Source organism: Erpetoichthys calabaricus, chromosome 3 (assembly GCF_900747795.2).
Source record: "Erpetoichthys calabaricus chromosome 3, fErpCal1.3, whole genome shotgun sequence".
Classification (NCBI taxonomy): domain Eukaryota; kingdom Metazoa; phylum Chordata; class Cladistia; order Polypteriformes; family Polypteridae; genus Erpetoichthys; species Erpetoichthys calabaricus.
In genome coordinates this window covers 80,508,270-80,532,715 of record NC_041396.2, presented here as the reverse complement: position 1 = coordinate 80,532,715, position 24,446 = coordinate 80,508,270, and the positions used below count along the sequence as shown (strand labels likewise).

At 38.3% G+C, this 24,446-nt stretch overlaps 1 protein-coding gene across 2 annotated transcripts in view; it reads left to right on the top strand.

Moving 5' to 3' along the window:
- The window catches only part of LOC114648138 (plakophilin-1), an 87,121-nt gene extending 63,529 nt beyond the window's left edge, over nucleotides 1-23,592 (top strand). Inside the window, exons 7-14 of one of the 2 annotated variants that reach the window (XM_051925468.1) lie at nucleotides 1,593-1,710; nucleotides 2,748-2,918; nucleotides 3,384-3,554; nucleotides 6,456-6,609; nucleotides 11,508-11,697; nucleotides 12,001-12,085; nucleotides 19,939-20,025; nucleotides 20,933-23,592. In XM_051925468.1, coding sequence (XP_051781428.1) covers nucleotides 1,593-1,710; nucleotides 2,748-2,918; nucleotides 3,384-3,554; nucleotides 6,456-6,609; nucleotides 11,508-11,697; nucleotides 12,001-12,085; nucleotides 19,939-20,025 — 976 coding nt within the window. In that variant the 3' untranslated portion in view covers nucleotides 20,933-23,592. Of the gene's footprint in view, nucleotides 1-1,592; nucleotides 1,711-2,747; nucleotides 2,919-3,383; nucleotides 3,555-6,455; nucleotides 6,610-11,507; nucleotides 11,698-12,000; nucleotides 12,086-19,938; nucleotides 20,026-20,921 lie in introns of both variants that reach the window. The other variant, XM_051925466.1, reaches the window with a different exon arrangement.
- The last annotated feature ends 854 nt before the right edge of the window (nucleotides 23,593-24,446 follow it).

Sequence of the window (24,446 nt, the reverse complement as noted above, 5' to 3'; positions counted from 1 at the left end):
CCAGTTTCTTTTGCTGTCTTCCTGAAATCCCGCCAATTTAAACTTCATGGACTGGAGGAATTGGAGGTGGGTGTTTTGGGAAGACATTCTGTGGGCATAGCCTTTACAGTGCAGAATTTTTTAACGGGTTGTTTCCAGACATGTATTCATATCTGGCCCCATGAGACTAGGATAATTAAGAAGCAGATTTGAAACATGCAGAATCCAGACCTGGAGGAACAGTGGAACTGGGCAGGTCCAAGACAGGTATCTGCATTAGGGCACTGAGAGGAACACAGGCTGTGCTGCATGAGTTTTGGTACTGCAACAGTGAGGGACTAATTCATAGCAAAGAAGGACAACTTAGAGAGTTACTTGGTGAGTTTTTTGATATAGTTACATAGTACAGTTAGTGATAAGAACTGTAAAAGGACATGTTGTCATGGCACATCATTGATACTGGGGATGCCACTGCAGTCCAAGGATGGTCACACCATATTCCACTAGCCAATCTTAAGTAGGTGGAACATAAGATTGAAAAAAATGACTGCCGGCATTGTCAAACAGCCATGCAGCTATGAGAAGCACCTGTTAATGGTCATCTGAAAGAGGGATTACATTTCTATGTGGATTACTGCACGAACAAAAATTTTACAAGAAACAATTGGTGCACCACTGCATTAAGGAAACTCTGGATTGCATTTCTGGATTATCCTGCTTCAATTCACTAAGACCTGCAGACTTACCTGGACTGTGGAGCCTTAGCTGCAGAATACTTTTCCAGTAATGCTTTTTGGACTTTTCAGTGCACCAGCAACATTTGAAAGTCTAATGGAGTTAGTGCTAGCAAATTTTCTTTGGTCTCATGCTTTACAATATTTATTTGGATGATCTGCTAGTGTATGCCCCCACTTTTGTGAAGGCTAATTTGTGTGCAGTGTCCAGTTGAGTCCATGCTGCTGAGCTATGTCTGAATTTAAAATGTTACTTGATGCAACAAGAGATCTATTTATTTCCAGGTACACACTGTTTAAATTCAAACACATACTGTAAACACATGAGGGCTGTTTGCCCCAAAATCTTTATGGAATGAAGGGGAGTAGTTTTCACAAAACTGTAACTGAGATATTACCAAGTACTGTACCTTGAGGATAGAATATAATGTTAACCTAAGTAGAAGCTTCCCATAGATGGTATCTTCTCAAGCTGTACCTTTGCAACCACAAAAATTCTACTTCTCACTAACACACACCTTCAAACAAGTCACTAATTCATCCTGTTTGTATTCAGATTTAATGATTAGATGATTCTCATTACTGTATAATGATTCAGTGTCAGTGAACAATTACATTTAAAAGTAGTCTCAATCATTATTTTATATTGCACTGTTTACAACAAGCACTATTACAATGTGCATTTATAGATCAGATAATAATACTTTGCACAGGAGACAATAGAGTATGGTAAAAGTAAATGAAATATTGCTGTCATCAAGTACTGAATCAAAACACAATTTTCATAAAATATAACAAGTTACAAAGGTCCCTTCTAAAGACATGTTACCCAAAGTTATAATGTTACATGCACTTCTGCTTTGCTTGTCTTCTCTACAGAAATTTAAGCTGCTCTTCTGAAAAGGAACGCAATGCCATGAGGGAATGTCGGGGATTGATTGACTCTCTGATGAGCTACCTACAGGCTTGTGTGGATGCCAACAGAGCAGATGATAAAGTTAGTCCTCAACTCTTTTTTTAACTTATCTGGTTTCCTTGAGTACCACATGTTATGCTTTTAGACATAGCCGTTATAGAGACCTTCTCTGTTTGCCTTGTTTTACTTCAAATTTTGTTAATGCCTTTAGAGAATATTAATGCTTTGGTCTATTTCCTAACACCCATACACACACAAAGCAATCTAAAGGCTTGGGACCTAATCTGCTACATGAAGGATGCTCTTTGGCTTTTCATGAACTGTCTCCTAGTACAAGGGGAGAGGATGTTGATCTGGGATTATTCCTGACTAGTCCATGGTCAGTTTATAGACTTCTCCACTTTGGACAGCCTGAAAGGACAAGAGGTCTGATTCACCTCCTCTTATTCGCTCTACCCCTTTCTAAGATTACAATAAAGCTTGGAGCACCTTTTGTAGAAATTTTTTGTTGCTTTGTTGAGTGTATGTACCTAGCATAACCAGCAAAATGGTACCCAACATATGATGCAAAATAAGCATGCTGCAAATGAAGCTAGTTTTTTCAAAAATCCATCCATCCATCCATTGTCTCCCGCTTATCCGAGGTCGGGTCGCGGGGGCAGCAGCTTGAGCAGAGATGCCCAGACTTCCCTCTCCCCGGCCACTTCTTCTAGCTCTTTCGGGAGAATCCCAAGGCGTTCCCAGGCCAGTCGAGAGACATAGTCCCTCCAGCGTGTCCTGGGTCTTATAAAATGCCTCTGAAAAATAACCATGCTAGGGTTCTGGTGTGGAATACCCAGTTAATGTCTGACTACAAAAATGGCTCCCACATTATTTCCACCCCAGCTCTTGGCTTTGAGAAACTGACAGTAATATGCAGAGACCATGGAGAAAGAAACTTCATTTCTAAAAATGTGCAATACTATACTGGACTAGCCCATGCAGTCTTGCCCTATAAGGTACTGGGCTAGCCTCCCTAGGATTGAATAGATTATGCATAAACTCTTATGTACTATACAGCATATGAAATCTTTTTGAGTATAAAATGCTTTGATGCCATCTGTATGCTTCCCTCCCAGTCCGTGGAGAACTGTGCTTGCATTTTGCACAACCTTTCTTATCAACTCAACTCAGAGGTGCCATCCAAGCTTGAAACGATGGAGTGCTCACGTCCTCGCAATTCCTCTTCTAGGAAGTCTTCATCATCAGTGGGTTGCTTCAGCCCTCGGAGTGGAAAAATTTCCGAGGAGGTAAGAGGGATGCTCATCTATAATATTTTGTGTGGAATAATTTTTCACAGTACCAGTCAGTGTGACATCGCTATACTTACAGTATGTGTGTTTGATTAGCTTTTTATTCTACTTATACTGTTTTTGAAGTGCCCCCACTTAAGTAGCCGCCTTTGTCTAAAGGTGGCTTACTAACTTTACATATATAATTCACAAACACTTGCTGTGTTTAGCAGAGTGGGCTTACAGTGTATATTTTAGGATTGGTTTGGATTTGGCATATTCAGAAAATGAATGCTTAGAGTTGGACTTGTTTCTTTCACCGTGTGAAGATTTAACTGTTATACTTCATCAATGCTTTAATTGATGTACTAATGTCTGGCACAAAGCAAATGCATGTAAATAACAGATGTTACTTCTGGGTACATCTCCTTAATCTGTATACAAACTAACCTGGATTAAACTGGCTTTCTTTTTTTTTTGAAGGATGTATTTAACTTCAATGTACCAGAAGATAAAAACCCAGAAGGAGTGGAATGGCTGCGCAACACTAAAGGACTAGAGACATACATGTCTTTAATTAAAAACAGTAGAAATGAAGCCACAATTGAGGCCTGCGCTGGAGCTCTACAAAATATTACAGCTTGCAAGAGCACAGTAAGAGAGTTGAGCCTGTGGACATGGGAATTGGGAGAGTGTGATCACTGACAGAGAACAGGGGTACAGATGTATTAAAATGTAATACATCAAATGTTGAGAGGGAGGTGTGAAGGAAATATTTTTTATGTATTATAATAATACATATGTATGTGTATATAAACGTAGTTTTATACATATGTATACTCTAATACTGTACATTGCTATTATAGAATAAAGAATATTTTCTAGCTTCACCTAAACGTTGGCATAGGTTTGACCTTGTGATAAGTTGTTTACTTTACATTTCTATCTCCTTCACTGTTTATAGGATGATTAACTACTTTTTAACTATCAGTCTTTATCTACAGTTAGGTCCATAAATATTTGGACAGAGACAACTTTTTTCTAATTTTGGTTCTGTACATTACCACAATGAATTTTAAATGAAACAACTCTGATGCAGTTGAAGTGCAGACTTTCAGCTTTAATTCAGTGGGGTGAACAAAGCGATTGCATAAAAAATGTGGGGCAACTAAAGCATTTTTTAACACAATCCCTTCATTTCAGGGGCTCAAAAGTAATTGGACAAATTTAATAACTGGAAATAAAATGTTCATTTCTAATACTTGATTGAAAACCCTTTGCTGGCAATGACAGCCTGAAGTCTTAAACTCATGGACATCACCAGATGCTGGGTTTCCTCCTTTTTAATGCTCTGCCAGGCCTTTACTGCAGCGGCTTTCAGTTGCTGTTTGTTTGTGGGCCTTTCTGTCTGAAGTTTAGTCTTCAACAAGTGAAATGCATGCTCAATTGGGTTAAGATCAGGTGACTGACTTGGCCATTCAAGAATTTTCCACTTCTTTTCTTTAATAAACTCCTGGGTTGCTTTGGCTGTATGTTTTGGGTCATTGTCCATCTGTATCATGAAATGCCACCCAATCAATTTGACTGCATTTAGCTGGATTTGAGCAGACAGTATGTCTCTGAACACCTAAGAATTCATTTGGCTGCTTCTGTCCTCTGTCACATCATCAATAAACACTAGTGTCCCAGTGCCACTGGCAGCCATGCACGCCCAAGCCGTCACACTGCCTCCACCGTGTTTTACAGATGATATGGTATGCTTTGGATAATGAGCTGTTCCACGCCTTCTCCATACTTTTTTCTTGCCATCATTCTGGTAGAGGTTGATCTTGGTTTCATCTGTCCAAAGAATGTTTTTCCAGAACTGTGCTGGCTTTTTTAGATGTTCTTTAGCAAAGTCCAATCTAGCCTTTCTATTCTTGAGGCTTATGAGTGGCTTGCACCTTGCAGTGCACCCTCTGTATTTACTTTCATGCAGTCTTCTTTTTATGGTAGACTTGGATATCGATACGCCTACCCCCTGGAGAGTGTTGATCACTTGGTTGGCTGTTGTGAAGGGGTTTCTCTTCACCATGGAAATGATTCTGCGATCATCCACCACTGTTGTCTTCCATGGATGTCCATGTCTTCTTGCACTGCTGAGTTCACCAGTGCTTGCTTTCTTTCTCAGGATGTACCAAACTGTAGATTTTGCCACTCGTAATATTGTAGCAATTTCTCGGATGGGTTTTTTCTGTTTTCGCAGCTTAAGGATGGTTTCTTTCACCTGCATGGAGAGCTCCTTTGACCACATGTTGTCTGTTCACAGCAAAATCTTCCACATGCAGGCACCACACCTCAAATCAACTCCAGGCCTTTTATCTGCTTAATTGATAATGACATAACGATGGACTTACCCACACCTGCCTGTGAAATAGCCTTTGAGTCAATTGTCCAATTACTTTTGAGCCCCTGAAATGAAGAGATTGTGTTAAAAAAATGCTTTAGTTGTCTCACAGTGGGGTGGCACGGTGGCACAGTGGGTAGCACTGCTGCCTCGCAGTTGGGAGATCTGAGGACCTGGGTTCGCTTCCCGGGTCCTCCCTGCGTGGAGTTTGCATGTTCTCCCCGTGTCTGCGTGGGTTTCCTCCGGGCGCTCTGGTTTCCTCCCACAGTCCAAAGACATGCAGGTTAGGTGGATTGGCGATTCTAAATTGGCCCTAGTGTGTGCTTGGTGTGTGGGTGTGTTTGTGTGTGTTCTGCGGTGGGTTGGCACCCTGCCCAGGATTGGTTCGTGCCCTGTGTTGGCTGGGATTGGCTCCAGCAGACCCCCGTGACCCTGTGTTCGGATTCAGCGGGTTGGAAAATGGATGGATGGATGCCTCACAGTGTTATGCAATCGTTTTGTTCACCCCACTGAATTAAAGTTGAAAGTCTGCACTTCAACTGCATCTGAGTTGTTTCATTTAAAATTCATTGTGGTAATGTACAGAACCAAACTTAGAAAAAAAGTTGTCTCTGTCCAAATATTTATGGACCTAACTGTAGTTTCTAAAAACTGAATATTGTTGTGTTTGTCAGAGTGGCTCAAGAAGACCAAGAAGTTAACTTGTCACTCTGTATTGAATTAAAATAAATACATATGTGTACCGAACCTTTTGCATAGGGTCTTCAGAGCATGTATTTAATAGAAGTCCATGACAGGAGAAAGGAAGGAGCACAAACATGAGTGACACTCAGTTCATCTAAATTAGAAAAATAGTGTCTGTGAATTGAAGTGCCTGCCATCTCTGAACATATGAAAAGCCTCAGACTGATTTTATAAAGTCTTCTAATGAAGAAGGGTTCAGCTTGGGAGATAACCTCTAGTGAAGCTAGTTTTAGTCACTGAATTTCTCCTTATTAAATGCTCTAATGACATCTAAGTTCAAGTGTGAAATATTACATTGGAAAAAATCTAGGTTCAAAATGAAAAATGTAACATTCTTAAAGAAAAAGCCAAAGAGTGAAAATGTTTGTGTTTAACTTTGTCCATATTCTCTTAAAGTTTTGTTTTGTTTCTTTTTACCCGGCAAGGTGTCAGATGTAATGAGTGACTCACTTGTGCATAAGGTGAAGGGGCTCCCAGAATTCTCCCGTCTGTTGCGGTCTAGCAATGCCAACATTCAGAAGGCTGCTGTGTCTGTGCTTGGAAACATTTCAAGAACTCCAAGTGTGCAGAAAACAATTTGTAAGTGGGAAAGCAAGTGTTCTTTGGTAATGAACTACTACTACTGCTGCTTTTTTCTTATTTTGTAATGCTATAACTAGTGGCAAACTAGTAGAACTCATTATAATGGAAAAATACAAGGACAAATTGAAAAGTAAAAGCAATCTGAAATGACATGGTAATCGCAACAGATAGAATCTGATGCAATACAACATGTTTGCGTTGGCTTATGGACAGTTCGAACATAGTTGAAACCAAGGTCAAATGAAAATGGACACCCTTACTCAGGATTACACCATTGTTAATAAACATGCTATAGTGAGATTTCTTTGGGAAGAGGGACTGAAACTTGCTGAAACATACCAAAGAATGTTGGTTGTGCAGATCAGTAAGCTGTTTAGGTACCCATCTTGCACACACTTTATGGTACCCCATGTCATCCTGCATTATGGCATTTGCAGATCCATAGTTGACATCCAAATGTGCAGCAATGTACATTACATCATACCCTGTGCAGGTGTCTGAACCATATTTATTGATCAGTTCTCACCATTAGGGTTGAGATAAGGAGGATCCACACATAAGATAAAGTTTTCTTATATTCTTATATTGCACACTGTCCTCATGCTAGTGTCCGTACTAGCAGGCAAACAAGCCCTTAATTATTAACTCTCATATAACCTAAAGCTAGCCAATACAACACATGTTGCTTTAACTTCGTTGAGAATACATTGATCCATAAATTTAAACTTTCTGTACAAGCAGCTTATCCAATACCAAAGTTAATAAATTAGGCTCATTCCACACATCATACTTATCATACTTATTTATTTATTTATTTATTTATTAATTTTTATTGTAATCATTCCATACAAATAGATCAATTTATAACCAAACAAAATTGAAGACAAATCAAACCCCACCCCTGAGAAGGAGAGCTTAGCCAAAGGAGAATTGCTTAGGGCTTTTTAATAAGGCAACAATAAACAAAAGAAAGGGAGAAAAAAATATATTTGTAAATAAGAGATGGAGAAGGGAATTAAATGCGGTAATAGTTATTTCTCTTATTCTAAAATATTATTGATTAGATCCTGCCAGGTTTTGAAAAAAATTTGTGCAGATCCTCTAACTGAGAATTTGATTTTCTCCAATTTCAAATAATATAAAACATTGATACTTATTTATTAATTTATGATTTTTGGAGTAGGTATGTTTTGCATATTTACATGGGTATACTGTATGCCTGTATTTTTGGTAGTTTCCTGTTACTAATTTATAATTTTAAAGCTGTCTTCTTAGAAGAATAAATTGTAAAATTTATTATTGAAAATTAACCTAACTGAACATCTTTGAGATATAAAAAACGGAGTATATGTAGGAACATCAGGCAGATACAAGAAATATGTGAAATTTAACACTACTGTAAAACCTGGGGAGATTAAATAATAGAACCTACCATTTCTACATTTTGGCATTCATGTGCTTCATTAAAATAAAAAAAGAAAAAAAAATTTTTATTAATTCTGTTTCATGTCCCTAAGTTAAGACACAATAATGAGACAAGCAACTTTTGATACAAAAAGGAATAGTTCTTATAGGTGGTAAAAAATATCATTTTTATTTTTGTTTATATTGAGAGTAGGGCAGCACATTGATGCATCAGATGACATTAGCAGTCCACTGTGTGTGAATTCTGGTTTGAATGCCTTGAAGTGCAGAGCTTCCGTATTCTAACTACATTTGTGTAGGTTTTCTCCCATATCCCTAAGAAATCTTTTAGGTGGACTGGGCACTGTAAACTGGATTAATATGAGTGAGAGCATTCTGATAAGGATTAGTGCCTAACTTTACCTCTTGCTGTTAACTGCCATTGACTCCAAACAGAAAAGAAGACAGACATTTTCTTGCTGGCTGGGTGAATGAATACATATAGTGGATGGATATGAACTCAAATAAAATAAAGAATATGAATAAGAAGGGATTTAATTTATAAATGCAGTAAGCACTAGGTTAACATCAAGCAAAGTTCAGATGGCCTCCTAAAACTGCAAAATTATTCATTTATTTACTTGCTTATTTATTTTGATTGTGGTGTGCAAACATACAGAAACATAGTCATTATCCCAAAATAACAACTAACAAAGCATGCCTAATTTCTGCATGATGGAAGGACTAGTCTCACAGCATCACAGAAACATTTACTTTTCTATATCACCCATCATCTCTCTCCTAGCAGCTGAAACCACTGTAGATGATATAGTTGAACATCAGCAAGCATGGGGTAATTTGGGGGTTATGAGTCAGTCTAATGGCTTGAGGTTGCCATATAGCTCTGTCTTCATGTGATTACAGGCTTAACTACATGGTAAAAATAAATTCTCTTATTAAGTAATGTTATGCACTGCATTACGGCCAACCTCAGTATATAAATAGGAAGTACCTTATGTTTTCAAAAACTTTGCAGAATAGCTGGGGTGTTTTTTTCTGTCATCACTTGTAAATTGTGTTACTTAATAACAGATTTCAAAATGTGATGTTTAAAATGCTTTTAAAAGTGGTGATCAGCATGAGCTCAAGTGCGTGCAGAAGGAACTCCGAGTCCATCTCAGGGCGGCGAAGGAGCAGTACAGAAGAAAGCTGGAGCAGAAGTTGCAGAATAACAGCATGAAGGAAGTGTGGGATGGGATGAAGATCATCACTGGCTGCAGCTCGAAGCAGAGTGCCACCATCAAGAGAGACGTGAAGAGAGCAAACCAAATGAACAACTTCTTTAACAGGTTTGACCACCCTAACCCACTCTCACTCTCACCTCGGAGTACTGCACCCTCCACACATCCTTCTGCCGATACCAGCATAGGAGAGACATCCCCACCCATAATTACAACAGGCGCAGGTGAGCAGAGAGCTGAGGAGACTTCGTGCTAGCAAAGCAGCGGGTCCAGATGGAGTATCGCCACGACTGCTGAAGGTCTGTGCATCGGAACTGGGGGGTCCTCTACAACGCATCTTCAACCTGAGCCTGGAACAGGGGAGAGTCCCGAGGCTTTGGAAAACATCTTGCATCACCCCAGTCCCAAAGGTATCACATCCTAGTGAGCTACACCGGTCCCTCTCCCACTTGGACAGAGGCAGTGGTGCTGTAAGAATTATGTTTCTAGACCAGGGGTAGGCAACGTCGGTCCTGGTGAGCCGCAGTATGTGCAGGTTTTTGTTCCAACCCAGTTCCTTAACGAGAACTCAATTATTGCTGATGAAGCACATATTGCTTAAGTGACATTTTGATGCTTCATTTTAGTGGTCTCGCTTGTTAAGGTTCTCCAACCTTAATTGCTTATTTCAATCTTAAACTGCTGCATTCAGTGTTTTAATTGCTCCTTATTAGCAATAAGATGTAAAAGACAAAGCAGCCAGCAGTTCTCCAGCTAGCTTTTTTCCAATTACATCTGTGTGTGTTCATCATGCACTGTTTGATTTAATAAAACACTTAATAGAAAAATGTTACAGACTGAAAATGATCTGTTTTAGGCTTCATATCATTTGCATGATATCCTTGGAAAGGAAAAAAATCTACGATATAAGAGCCTTACATTGCACAGACTAACAAGCCATAAAATTAAATAAGGTCTGAGATTGGCAATGATTGGTTTCTAATTAAGCAATTGGGTTGGAATGAAAACCTGTAGCCATTGCGGCTCACCAGGACCGACGTTGCCTACCCCTGTTCTAGACTTCTCTAGCGCCTTCAACACAATCCAACCTCTGCTCCTTAGGGACAAGCTGACAGAGATGGGAGTAGATTCATACCTGGTGGCATGGATCGTGGACTATCTTAAAGACAGACCTCAGTATGTGCGTCTTGGGAACTGCACGTCTGACATTGTGGTCAGCAACACAGGAGCCCACAGGGGACTGTACTTTCTCCGGTCCTGTTCGGCCTATATACATCGGACTTCCAATACAACTCTTAGTCCTGCCACGTGCAAAAGTTCGCTGACGACACTGCTATCGTGGGCTGCATCAGGAGTGGGCAGGAGGAGGAGTATAGTGACCTAATCAATGACTTTGTTAAATGGTGGGACTCAAACCACCTACACCTGAACACCAGCAAAACCAAGGAGCTGGTGGTGGATTTTAGGAGGTCCAGACCCCTCATGGACCCTGTGATCATCAGAGGTGACTGTGTGCAGATGGTGCAAACCTATAAATACCTGGGAGTGCAGCTGGATGATAAATTAGACTGGATTGCCAATACTGATGCTCTGTGTAAGAAAGGACAGAGCCGGTTATACTTCCTTAGAAGGCTGGTGTCCTTCAACATCTGCAATAAGATGCTGCAGATGTTCTATCAGACGGTTGTGGCGAGCACCCTCTTCTACGCGGTGGTGTGTTGGGGAGGCAGCATTAAGAAGAAAGACGCCTCACGCCTGGACAAACTGGTGAGGAAGGCAGGCTCTATTGTTGGCATGGAGCTGGACAGTTTAACATCTGTGGCAGAGCGACGGGCGCTAAGCAGGCTCCTATCAATTATGGAGAATCCACTGCATCCACTAAACAGTGTCATCTCCAGACAGAAGAGCAGCTTCAGCGACAGACTGCTGTCACTGTCCTGCTCCACTGACAGACTGAGAAGGTCGTTCCTCCCTCAAACTATGCGACTCTTCAATTCCAGCCGGGGGGGTAAACGTTAACATTTCACAAAGTTATTGTCTGTTTTTACCTGCATTATTATCAATCTTTAATTTAATATTGTTTTTCGTATCAGTATGCTGCTGCTGGAGAATGTGAATTTCCCCTTGGGATTAATAAAGTATCTATCTATCTATCTATCTATCTATCTATCTATCTATCTATCTATCTATCTATCTATCTATCTATCTATCTATCTATCTATCTATCTATCTATCTATCTATCTATTTAGGTCAACAAGTCCTCCCTGATCTTTCCAATATGATAAGGGATACAGGTAACAATCCAAAAGCCTCAGATGATCTTATGTCAACAGCGTGTAACACTTTTCATTTACTGGCAATGGCTGACACTGGAATTGCCAAGAGGACGCTGGCTGATGGCCAGTTGCTGACAGTGCTGCATGACGTTACCTTACGCAGGTATGACTCTCAGGAAGACCCCTGTCTTTTATCCAAAGTTCATTTTGTTAGACCTCAGTTAAATCTAGTTTCAGTTGTCTGAAATTAAACATTTGTGCAACCAGATAAACAAAAATACACTCACCTTGTTTCTTTTGTAAAGAGTATTGTATCAAAATGTAATCTGTTTTTTCTTAGATCAAAGCATAGTTAATTATAGCTATGTCACATGTCTCTTAACAGTGGTATAGCATACAAAAATTTTAATTGAATTAAAACAAAATACTAAAACCATTATAATAACTATAGTCCACATTTTTACAGGTCAGATCCTAAATCTTTGAAATCTGCTTCCCTCTTAATGTATGATCTCTGGGGACAGAAGGAGCTTCAGAATCTGTTTAAAGAGGTATGCCTACCAAACAATATTAAGAGATGAATCTCTGCAAACATTTTCTATTCTCTTACATAACTGAACTTTTGCTGTCTCTAACTACCTGATTCCTCACATGTTTATTTCCACTTGTCTTTCCATTTTGAAGCTTGAATATGAAACGTTGAAACATTTATAAAACACTCTCCATATGTACAGTGCCAATGAAAAGTATTCACCCCCTTGGAATTATTACAGCTTTCAATCACTGAGGTTTAATTTGAATTTTTGACATTAATCAACATAAAAGAGACTTAAATGTAAAAATGAAAACATATTTCTGCAAAGTGATCTAAATTAATTGTAAATATAAAACACAAAATAACTTATCACATAACCATTCTCTCCATGAAGCACCTGGGCAACAGTCGATGTATGCACATTCTCTCCAGTCTTAGCACTGTAGCTTATAACACCATCATAGTTCTCAAATGTCTCTTGGTGGCCTCCCTCACTAGTCCTCTTCTTGCATGATCACTCAGTTTTTGCATATGGCCTGTTCTAGGCAGATTTATAGCTGTGCTGCACTCTTTCAATTTTTTAATGATTGATTTAACTGGACTCCAAGGGATATTCACTGTCTTGGATATTTTCTTGCATCCATCCCCTGATTTGTGCTTTTCAATCACCTTCTTACAGAGTTGCTTGAAGTGTTCTTTTGTTTTCGTTGTGTAGATTACGCCAGGGGTTCCCAAACTTTTTTAAGCAAAGGCCTGCAAAATCTTGTATGACCTGGTCAGGGCCCCCGCTCTTAAACTCAATGCTGCGAAGCTGGTAATGATCTTGGATCCTGGCTTCTGCTGATAGCAATTCCACAGCATGATTTTAGATAATAGCCCCTGTATCATTCAAAGCAAATGCTTAAGTATTGCAGACTATTGATGAATATTTTATGAAATATCACATGATAGCTCTAGGCCAAAGTACACAACCCTTTTTTTGGCATAAATCCTCCAGAATTGTTTTGTGCCACCATTTTATTTTTTACTTTTAAATTGTTATGTACTGAACTCATACAAAGCACAACTGAAGGTGATATTTCTTTAATCCACCCTCCCTTTTAATGCATTTAGAAATTTTAACAAGGGGTTATTAATAGTTTTTTGTGTGGGTAAGTAATGTTTCTAGATTTAGCCTAGTCCTGTATTTATTTTTCTGAAAAGGGTCAAACTTATCAAACATTAGTGAGTGTTCAAAACAAAAGCTTTCCGTTATTGGTTAATATTAATATCACTAAAATGTTATTTTTCATAATTGATAACATTCATCTTTCATCCTCACTGTATATCCTTCTGAAATAGTCTGGCAATGTCTTAAACAGTTCTGAAAATGATGTTGTATCAAATAAGTTTACCAAAAGTAAAATATGGTAACGCTGGTGGATCAAACCTGAGAGAGAGAGAGAGACAAGCTTTGTACACTGGTTGTGTCGATGGTAGAAAGAAAACAATCACATGTTTTATTTTATTTATTTTTTGCTAAAATTCATCTATATCTTAGTACGTTGTTCCTGGGCAGTCTCAGTTCTGGCATGGATCAGCTCAGAGAGGTGGGGAGCGACAGGGAGCAAGTACCTTTGATCCAACAGACATGAATTGGCACTGCTGATAGACATATAACAGGGGAATAAGTTGGGTGAAGGTTGGGTGATCTAGACAGGACAACAACAGTTGCAGAACATTTTAAGTGATGTTCAGTTATGTCAGTTGAATACTCTTGACTACAGAAGGGGGATCTCCATTGAACTAGTTGTGTGACTTCTAAAACCATACTGGCTGCACCAGTGATGCTTTAGGTATATCATTTTAAGGCGAGTGAATACTTAAGTGACCAATTATTTTTTGTTTTATATTTTCAATTAATTTAGACCACTTTGCAGAGATCTGTATTCTCGTTGACATTAAAGAGCGCTGTCTTTTTCTGTTGATCATGTTCATGATGAACTGCAAGCAAAAGGTATGAAGAAACTTTATGGGAGATGTTTAACATTGAGGGTCATGTGAACTGTGTGACACTGGGAGTTGTGAGAAAGGTTTAACATTAACATTTATATTGTGTGACTTCTGCACCCTTTTGAGACTCTCCCCAACGGAACGACACGCAGAAGTGTGACTGCCCATCTCTTGAGGGTTGCTTGTCCGTTGCAGAGGCAACCGAAGGTTCGCAGCGCCACGGAAACAATTACAAGCTGACCTCTGCCACACACAAAGCACCAGTCACTCGATGGGTGATGCAGGGAGTATTATAACTTGGCCACACCTGACCCCAACCCTGCCTGTTTGCTGTATCTGTTCATAATAGAATGGTAGATCCACCTACAATAAATAACCTTGCTGTTCTGCATGAGGTAACTGTGCTTGTCTCCCTAGGTATTTTGGTATAAGAAAAGAACCTTTTGAATCATCCAGAGCTTCAACTGATTATTTAATAGAGATTTCTCTAACACAGCGTCAAAAAAGCCAAATGAAATCCACTGTGATTTAGTGTTGTATAACAATGAAATGTGAAAAACACTTTAGAAACTGATCTCAAACAAATGTTTCTCCTAGTTCACTGACATCAATTAATATGATTCATTAGGTTTATTTTTGTGTCACCTTGAATTCAATTGAATTTTTAAATTTCTTGTTGTTTTGAAAGAGATTGCTGGATACCTTTATGTTTTCGTAATCTATTTCATTGAATTGTATATGCAAAAGCTGTTTATTTGCCAATATTGTTTTATACATTTTTGGATATTGGACAGCAGGAGCTTCTTCCGGGAAGATTGAGCAGAAGTCCAATTTTTGATGGAATGTCAGTCCACTGAAGGGTTCACTCTCTCACACACCCACACTAATCTGATTTTTAGCATTTCGGATTATCCTAATTCACACATTTTTGGAAAATGGAAATACTAGGAGAACCCCACATGAACATGTGTAGAATTAGCAAACCCTATACACAGAGTCAATGAGTTTTTGGAGTGATGAGTCAACTGCATTATCACACAACCCTTTTTCCATTTTAATCCATTTTGATTTTATTCTTTATGCATGATAGAGCATTGCCTTATTGTTGAAATGAAGTACAGGCATGCAGAGGGATAATTCCTGCTGTGGAACTGCATATTGTTCAGTAAATATTTTGTCAGGGTGGGTAGTGTAGTTTATTAATATTAATGCTTATTATTTCATGCACAGCAGTAAACCTGTCACAGACAGCTTGCTAAGAGCCTGCACATCCACTCATGTTTCCCTCAGTTTATGGATATTCCTGCTTTTTTTTGACTTGTGATACTTACAATTACTTTTTGTAACAAAGAACAAAATAAAGTAATTTCTCTCTGCAAGACAATAACCCCAGCACTAAGAGCGCATTGTTTGGATTGCTGTACCACCAGATTTTTACAGAGTGTGCTTTGGCTTCAGGGCTAAAAACTGTGTCAGGCACCTCTTCTTCCGTAAGTAGAGCTGCACTTCAGCACATCCTGTTCTCACAGCAGTGCCAAAAATAATCTTAGGGCCAAAATTGTTCTTCTCTTGGGCAGTGATTACTTTATTATGACCTAGAAATGTTTAAGTTCATTTATCTCATGTTTCACCCGCCATTCACATCAGACATTTCCATCTGCATTTACATCTCAACTTGCTTTGGCTACCGTATATATTTTGAAAAATGTTGGTGGGAAAGAAAGAATGAAGAATTAACAAAAATGTGTGTTTTTCATGTTGCACTAATTCCTACTAGCATCATGTTAAACGTGTTTACAAGCACAGCACTAAAATAAAATGTTTATATGTATTACAGTATGTATATCTAAAGTAAGAGGGAGAGCTAAATGATTTTCTTGCAGTCACACACCATACCATTAGGCCAAGGCTTTTATCTTTGGATAGAGTACGATGTGACACAGGAGCCTGCAGCCAAGCTGTTTCAGCAATCAGAAATGTTATGCTTTAACACTATCCTGTTCTGATGCTTAGCCATGTTTGGTGTAAGCTCTAGGGATTGTTGGATACAGTACCTTTTAGGGACCATTTGCATTGCTCTTTAATGTTTATTGCATGCGTCAGAAATTTAACAAAAAGAAAGAATGTCACAGCCTCCAGTCCACATGTTTTGTCAGCAAATGGCTAACATACTTCTTACTGCTTATGTTCGTTCCACAGTAAGAGTTTTTCTGTCAAAAGTGCTTTTCATCACTTACAAATATCTGTGAGCTTACAGTCTGATTTTAAGTTAGATTTCTGAAGAATTCTGCGGTGGGCTGGCGCCTTGCCCGGGGTTTGTTTCCTGCCTTGCGCCCTGTGTTGGCTGGGATTGGCTCCAGCAGACCCCCGTGACCCTGTAGTTAGGATATAGCGGGTTGGCTAATGGATGGATGGATTACTGAAGAATTTTGTGGGTCATTAGTTTACTCTCAGGTTGTCATGAATTAGGAGTGTAGAATTTCAGAAAATTAGATTTTATGCATTTATGTTTAATACTGTATTAGTCATTCATTTTTACTATTATTTTTGTTTATTTCTATGCTCCCATTTTATTTTTCATTGATGCAATATTTTTTTCTGGCATTGCTGTTGTTAGCAACACTGTCCAGTTGCTATTATGTGACACTTGGAAATCACATTGTGTGCCTTCAATAACACAACAATATTTAAACTTTTTTAGCAGCCTTAGCTAGATACAGTAAAATCTTAACTTAACATTTAACCTTTGTTTAAAGTTTTGGTTCATTGTATTTAGCAAAAGGAACAATGAAGATATTTTTCAAGCAGTATATCACATCAATGAAAGAGGAGTAGGAAGATAAAACTTGACCAAAAGAAATACTTAATCATAAAAAAACAGAGAGGTGTAAAAACATTTTAATTGACTATATAATCCGCTAAACTATGTTTTAGCAGTACATATTATTTTGATATCCATGCTCCTCCATTATTGTGGGGTGTAGTAGGAGACAACACTCAGGAGATTGTCCTACTGGTTAGAAATGTTTTCAGTGCCATCTATAATAGCCTTCCAACAAGTAGGAGAGAAAAAGCACTTATGTGATTTTCTCACTAGAAGTAACAAGCATTTGCCTCAACTTTGTATGCTCTTATACATCTATGATATACTACTAAAACAAATGACTCTACAGTAATTGCAAAAAGACATTCATTCATAATTTTGCTATACATTGAGGATCATTTTTCCCAAAATAAATTGAAGCAATTGTAAGTAAATTTTGTGTATACAGTATTTCTTTCTAAATTTTATTTCACTTAAGATCACTTTAGATGGCTTTAGGTATTCAATCTTATAGCTGATAAGGGCTTAGGACACAAGGCAAGAACAAACCCTGGATGGTGCAGTAGTCCATTGCAAGTGGAACACCACACACCAACACACATTAGAGCCAATTTAGCATGGGAAGAAACTGGAACATCAGGATGAAACCCATGCAGACACAGAGTGAACATGCAAACTCTGTGCTTACCGCACCATGCTGTCCCTTCTGTGTAAGACGCTTTTCCAGTTTTTCTTAAGACCAAAAAATGTAAAACTTTGTCATACTGAAGGTGTATCTTTTGTTAACTTCCCACATTTTCATACTTAGACTTTGGACTGTCTGCTTTCAAAGTTATTCAATGGAGGTCTATAACATTTTCATATTGTTTTATTCCAATTAAAGATCTTTGTATACAATATTGTTGGTATGGCACTCATGATATAAAGGGAACATAAGCTTGCTTGGAATAGGCAGCGTCAGGCAGTGTCTGCATGGGTTTCCTCCGGGCACTCCGGTTTCCTCCCACTGTCCAAAGACATGCAGGTTAGGTGGATTGGCGATTCTAAATTGGCCCTAGTGTGTGCTTGGTGTGTGGGTGTGTTTGTGTGTGTCCTGCGTTGGGTTGGCACCCTGCCCAGGATTGTTTCCTGCCTTGTGCCCTGTGTTGGCTGGGATTGGTTCCAGCAGACCCCCGTGATCCTGTGTTCGGATTCAGCGGGTTAGAAAATGGATGGATGGATGGTTCAGTTTCTAGTGGTAGTGCTTTATAGCTCCATGGGCCTGGATTTGTTTCTAAGCCTGGTCACTGTCTGGAGTTTGTAGGTTTTTCTTCTTTGTATGGATTACGTTTGCAGCGCTGGTTTTATCTCACATCTGTGGTTACATTAAATGGAGACTCTAAATTCACATTCTAGTCAATTCACTTTAGTCCTGTTAACTCTCATCTTCCACAAACCCCGTAATGGAAAAAACGAGTCAAGATATGGTTTAATGAGTTGGAAATTACAGTTATTTTCATTTCTGAAATGATGGATCTGGAAATAAAACACCTAACAAATGCCTTTTTTAGATTCTGTTTTAGTCTTTCTCTGCTTTGGTATAGTGTCTCCAATAGATATAATATCAAGACAACAGTAACTGGTCTAGCAGGTTATTTCAAAAAGTAAATGCCATAATCACATTTCTTTCTTTCATTCTTCTTATTAATCTTGTATTGAAAGTCACTTATAATTAATGAGCCTAAAAATAGACCCTAAAGCTGACACTTGAAGCCCCCAACCAACCATTTTTTGTTTTCCAGGTGGTGTTTTACTGCATGTAAATGTCCTGAACAGTCCCTGATTATAGGAAGAAAAAACATAAGTACCTTAGCAAACTTTTCCATACACAAAATTATTTTGGAAACTTGGGTATTTAAGAATATTCTTTAAAAGTTTTTAATTTTGAACATGACCAGGAATGTAAACCAAGCTGTTTATCTAGAGTTATATGCATAAAAGAATGCAAGAATACTGGCATAAACATAAAGGCTCTGTGGCAATGAGAGAAGAAATGCAAAATTTATTTTTTAGTTTTTCATGGCATATCTTGTAATGTTGTGTGTTGTACTGAAATTATGTAAAATGTTAATATTTTCTCAAGTAGCATGGCTCCTGGTCAAAACTGCTTACAACTAGTTTGTTCTGAAAATACTTCTTGAATTATTCAGTGCACTAGACATTCCCATGTTTGCTTTGGTGAATCAGAATGGGACTTCATTTATTAATAGGCATGGCTATAGACGTTAAACATCTGTAATGTATTACTATGCTCTTTATTGGTTTGGGATGTATGATTTTCTTGCATAGAACTGTTTAGTTTACTAAATTTTGAGTTTTTATGTTAAAAGTTTTTTTCAGTTTGATTTTTCTTGAAGTCTCATAGCATTGAATTCCTCAAAATCACAGTTTATTCTCATCTCTAACAAATAGCTTTTCATAGTTTGTGACATGCTTACCTTAAACACTATTTGCATAATTTCTGTTTCTTTAAAAAAGATGCTAGGATCACTTTCAAAAATCCACAGTCACTGACAAATGTGCCAATGTGTGTTGAAAGAACATTCAGAATTACTGAAGACGTTTCTGATGAGTTGGGGAAAAATCTGTCAATGTGGCACATAATGAATGAGTTCTGCCTGTACGGTGTTTTTGTCATGCCTCTTGTTATGCTGAGTATACACAAACATAATTGAGATGGAGATTTAGGGCATATGAATTGTCTTGAGTTTAATTTATATTTGTGTAATGTACAACAGACTTTGCAAATGGACTTTAATTTACATGTAGGATTCTTTGCTCCTACTCTCTTAATTGTCCTTTTAGTAGCTTTGTATCCCAATAACCTTTAAAAATATCATGCAGCCGATGCCTGAAACCTTCCACTTTCCTTCCAATTTGCAAATGAGAAACTTGCACTGCAAGTTAATGTGGAAAGGCCAACATGCTGTTATGTAATAGAGTGTTCTATAAGAAGGTGACATCTGCTTCATTAATCTGTCTTGTTTGTTTTTGTTTTTCTCTTCCTTTTGCAGAAAGGACTAAAAAAGGGTTTCTTTGTGAATGATGTCGCCACTTCCACTATAAAATCTCTGCAGAAAATGGCCTTGACAAACATTTAGGTAAGACTGAGTTCAAATTAACCTTTTCAGAAACATTTAAATGTAAGTGTGACACCTAATTGTACATGCCTACATCACAGTCGTCTTCTGCTTTGCACTTCCTAGGGATCCTTTCTAGTACTGGCATGTCCATTTTTCTCTTTTTAGCAACAAGTGGCTAGTTTGATCAAACTCCCAAGCATCCTGCTGTTTCCTGATAATTTTAGCCCCGTACTAATAAGAAAAAATAGAGAAATTAAAGCATTCTTTGCTTTATGTAATGAATTATTATTATTATTTATGTACTATGTGTGATGCCTTTCATGACAACATCTATCCCAAAGCTCTTTACAGCTGTTATTCTTGCAGTTAGTCTATTGATAAGTCAGTCAGTCATTTTCCAACCCGCTATATCCTAACACAGGGTCACGTGGGTCTGCTGGAGCCAATCTCAGCCAACACAGGGTGCAAGGCAGGAACAAATCCCCAGGCGGGGCACCAGCCCAACACAGGTCTATTGATAGGCATAATTATCTCGGGCTTTAAGTTAAACCTGTAACTTTTTTGATCACTTACCAGTCAGGCATATCACCTGTCTATCTGCATAAATGAAGACAACGGTTCTAACTCAATTAGTTTGATAACCACCAACAGTATTCCAATATAGGAAACAAAGCAGTATTTTTAGGAGTACTGTACTCGTCTTGGTCTTTCTCTCCAAAACAATTCCAGAAATGACTCACACTACTGACTTCTTCAATGGAGGTGAACAACCTATGGCTCTCACAAATGACTCATAGCAATGCCCTGTGTAACTCAATCCACGCCAATACCCACATATGAACGTTCTTCACATGATAGAACAACTTGCAGCACTGGAAAGGTTTTTATTTTTGATATGTCTGTTGTTCTTTCAGGTTTGCTCAAGGAGGAATGGAAGGAGGCCACCATTTGCAAAGCTTCAACTGAATGTACTACTTTTCCTGCATAAGCTTCAGTGCTCCCTTTCTCTTTCATGCCTTCAACAACATTCATTTTCAGTGTAATGGTGTAATATCTACAGTTCTCTGTCATTTTGGATAAATGATTTTCATTAGCTAATACCTTTGGTTGCCACATCGAGATGAATTATGTTACAATTTTGACTGAGCTTTCATGTTCTCCAGGTTTTCCTCTGTGTTGAGATACTTGTATGAATCATTGCAGGCCTATAGCACTACTCTTGTTAAATTACCAGAAGCACGCATTGAATTGCACAGCTCTCTGAAGAGTAGCAGCAGAAGAAACCAAGCTTGTCTCCCTCTTCTGAAAGTATTTACTTAAAGCCTTTAGATCCTGTTTATCCTTACTACATGGATAATGTGTCCTGCAAGACCATACTGTTGTCATGGAGCACATGGGGACAATTTAAGCATCACCCTTTCCCCAGTCTCCATTCCTACTGTCAGGAATTTCAGAACTCTTCTTGAATCAGCTGACAACAACAGTGTGTCTTTAATAGGATCAACAGCTTATCAGTATTAATTCCAGAATCCTTCAATATAGACTTCAGTTCCACTTTGGATCTCTCCTTTTAATGCTTTTATGTTACCTAAATCATGCCATTAACTTTTTTTGAAATCCTATTAAGTATTGCAGTCTTCATTTGTACCAAAACCTCATTTTGATATGAATTCAGAATACTTCCCACCACTGTAAGAGAAGATTGAAAGACTAGAAAATGGATGAATGGACGGATGAATGAAAATAACTCTCTAATTTATCAAATATGCACTTATTTTTTAAATTTCTTTGATTTAAGGCTATCTTAAAATGAATGGATATGATTGCAAGAATTTAAAGATGGCTTTGTAGGCCTGGATGCTGAACAGCTTGGCTCCAGTGGAGTCATTTTAGGAGCCTTTACTTTCTGTCTGCTTGTATGTAAATACATTTTTGAATGTTCCATATATTATTCACTCTGCAATTGTTGAGCATCACAGGTATGTACAATCCTTAATACAGTGAAGGTCATAGGGAGAATAATACAATAAACTTGGGCCCCAGTACTTTCTGCAACAACATTTCAGGCCTTCCTCTCCAATGTTTCAAACATTAATTACTGATGCTGGATAATAATTATAAAGTGTTGTATTCACTCAGCCCCCATCTTTGTAAAACCCTGACCTATTTTCATAATATGGATATTTGGCACTAATGTGTCAACTACTGTACATGTACCTGTTCAATCCTATAAGGAACAGAAAATCAAGCTTTGTTCTGAGATGTGAACTCAATTAAGTGTTCCTTCTAAAAAAACATGGTCAAGGCTTCCACCCCCTAGCACTAACTGGAAGTGCTTTGACAGCATCTCTAGCACTTTCTAATGAATATATAGCGGGCTCCTTATAACCTTTACTGTGCCGTACATCACATTGATCCAAATGAGATGTGTCACAGGACCAGTCATACCAGTCATGATTTTCTGTCACATAGATTATGGTGATGCACAATGTCTATGTGAGAGAATATGTGTACAGTAGATTGCAGAGCTATACATACATTCATACATTATTTCATATATATACTGTATATATATCCATCCATCCATTATCCAACCCGCTGTATCGTAACTACAGGGTCACAGGGGTCTGCTGGAGCCAATCCCAGCCAACACAGGGCGCAAGGCAGGAAACAAACCCCGGGCAGGGCGCCAGTCCAATATATATATATATATATATATATGTATATATAATTGGCTTATTGTATTGGAAAGTCTAACAAAATATGAAGGAGAGTTAAGTATTTCATATGTTATGAAATTATATACATTGTACAGGTTGGCCTGGTAGCACCTAATTTAGCACTGCTGCCTTGCAACTTGTGGAAATTGGGTTTTAATCCAGCCCAATATATGTTTATGTGGACTATAAAGGTTCTTCCTCTTAGTTATTGGCTAGATATTAACTTGCTTTGTGTGAATACAAATGCTTCCAGGGCAGAGCCTAACTGTGTGTGTGTGTGTGTGTATCCAGTATCACCAGTATAGGCCCTGACTCGATGAGACCTTATAATGGAAAAAACCATTTAAAAAACGTTTTTGGAACCATATCCTTTTTTATTCATGTTAACTTAGCAGACATGGCCAAGGTCATTTTTGTGTCAATACGTGAGTGTGCTTAGTGACAAAGAAATAATATCAAGCAGCAAGTACTTGCCTCCCTTTGTGCTGAGTAAATACACAAGGCCAACTGCCCCACTGGCTAGATGGACTTGGCCCAGGCTTCTTACAATGTCCACTGTTCCCGGGTAACACCCCTTTCAGCATGTACCCTTTAATGGAGCAGCACATTTATCCATCCCTTATTGAACTCAGTTTACCATATGCCATTTTACATAACAAACTAGCTACAAGTAGAGAATTTATAGATTTTCTTGGGACAATACATTATTTTTTTCTAGCTTTTTTACCATGTTAAATTTAAGAATACATGTTTAGAAAGCACTGTACTTTCTTTATTGTTATCTTTCTTTTTGCTTAAAATATGCTCATGTAACTGCATTTGAAATGTGCCTTGTAAACAATTCTTAATAAAGCACTTAAAATTACATACATGTGTGGGATGAATCGTGTAACTATAATAGGTCATTAATTAATGGACAGCTGCTATAAAAGGATGAAGTTCCACTGTATTCAGCAATACGCTGCAGTCTTTCTGATGTTTAATTGGGGGTGTCAGTAGTCCTACAGCCAGGTTATCCTATCTCTGTAACAAGTATGCACTCTCAAATCAAATTAAAGGAATAATCACCATTGTCCACCACCGTTTAGTTATTCACTGGGTCTTTTTGGCTAATTGGGCTTTCCTGCACTACTCAATCTACCTAAAAGATGTTTAACATGACCAAATACAGACCCATACCACCACATATTCTGTATTTCCTGCTACTATTTTTCATTATTATATTAATATGGGAGGCAAAAGGTAGACTCATAAAGATGCAAAATATACTATTTAGTGTTCCCTGATTAAACCTTTCTTGACAGTATGTGCCTCTCCTTGATCTTTCTTCAGTGAGTCTTTAGTATGTTTCTTGAGAAATTCAATGAGTGGTAACAAGGCCCAAAATTAAGGATAGCATTGACACTAGGGGGCATAACTGAGTTCCAACCCCTTGACACAACTACACCAACACAGTCCCAGCTCAAAGAAAGTATTTTTGTTTTGCCAAATACCTTCTTACAGATTATCTCTTTGAACATTTCTCCACCTTTCTTCTTTATTAATTCCTTCTTCTTGTCTTTGTCTTCCACTTATTCCCGATGCCCAACTCCACTCCAAACGCTAACTCACCTGAGTAAAGCAAAGCAGCTCCTTTTTGGCCCCAAAATGTAGGAGTACTTTCAGTGCAACCTCATTACCATCAAGAAGTAGTTGAGGGTCAGGTGATATTGTGTGTAA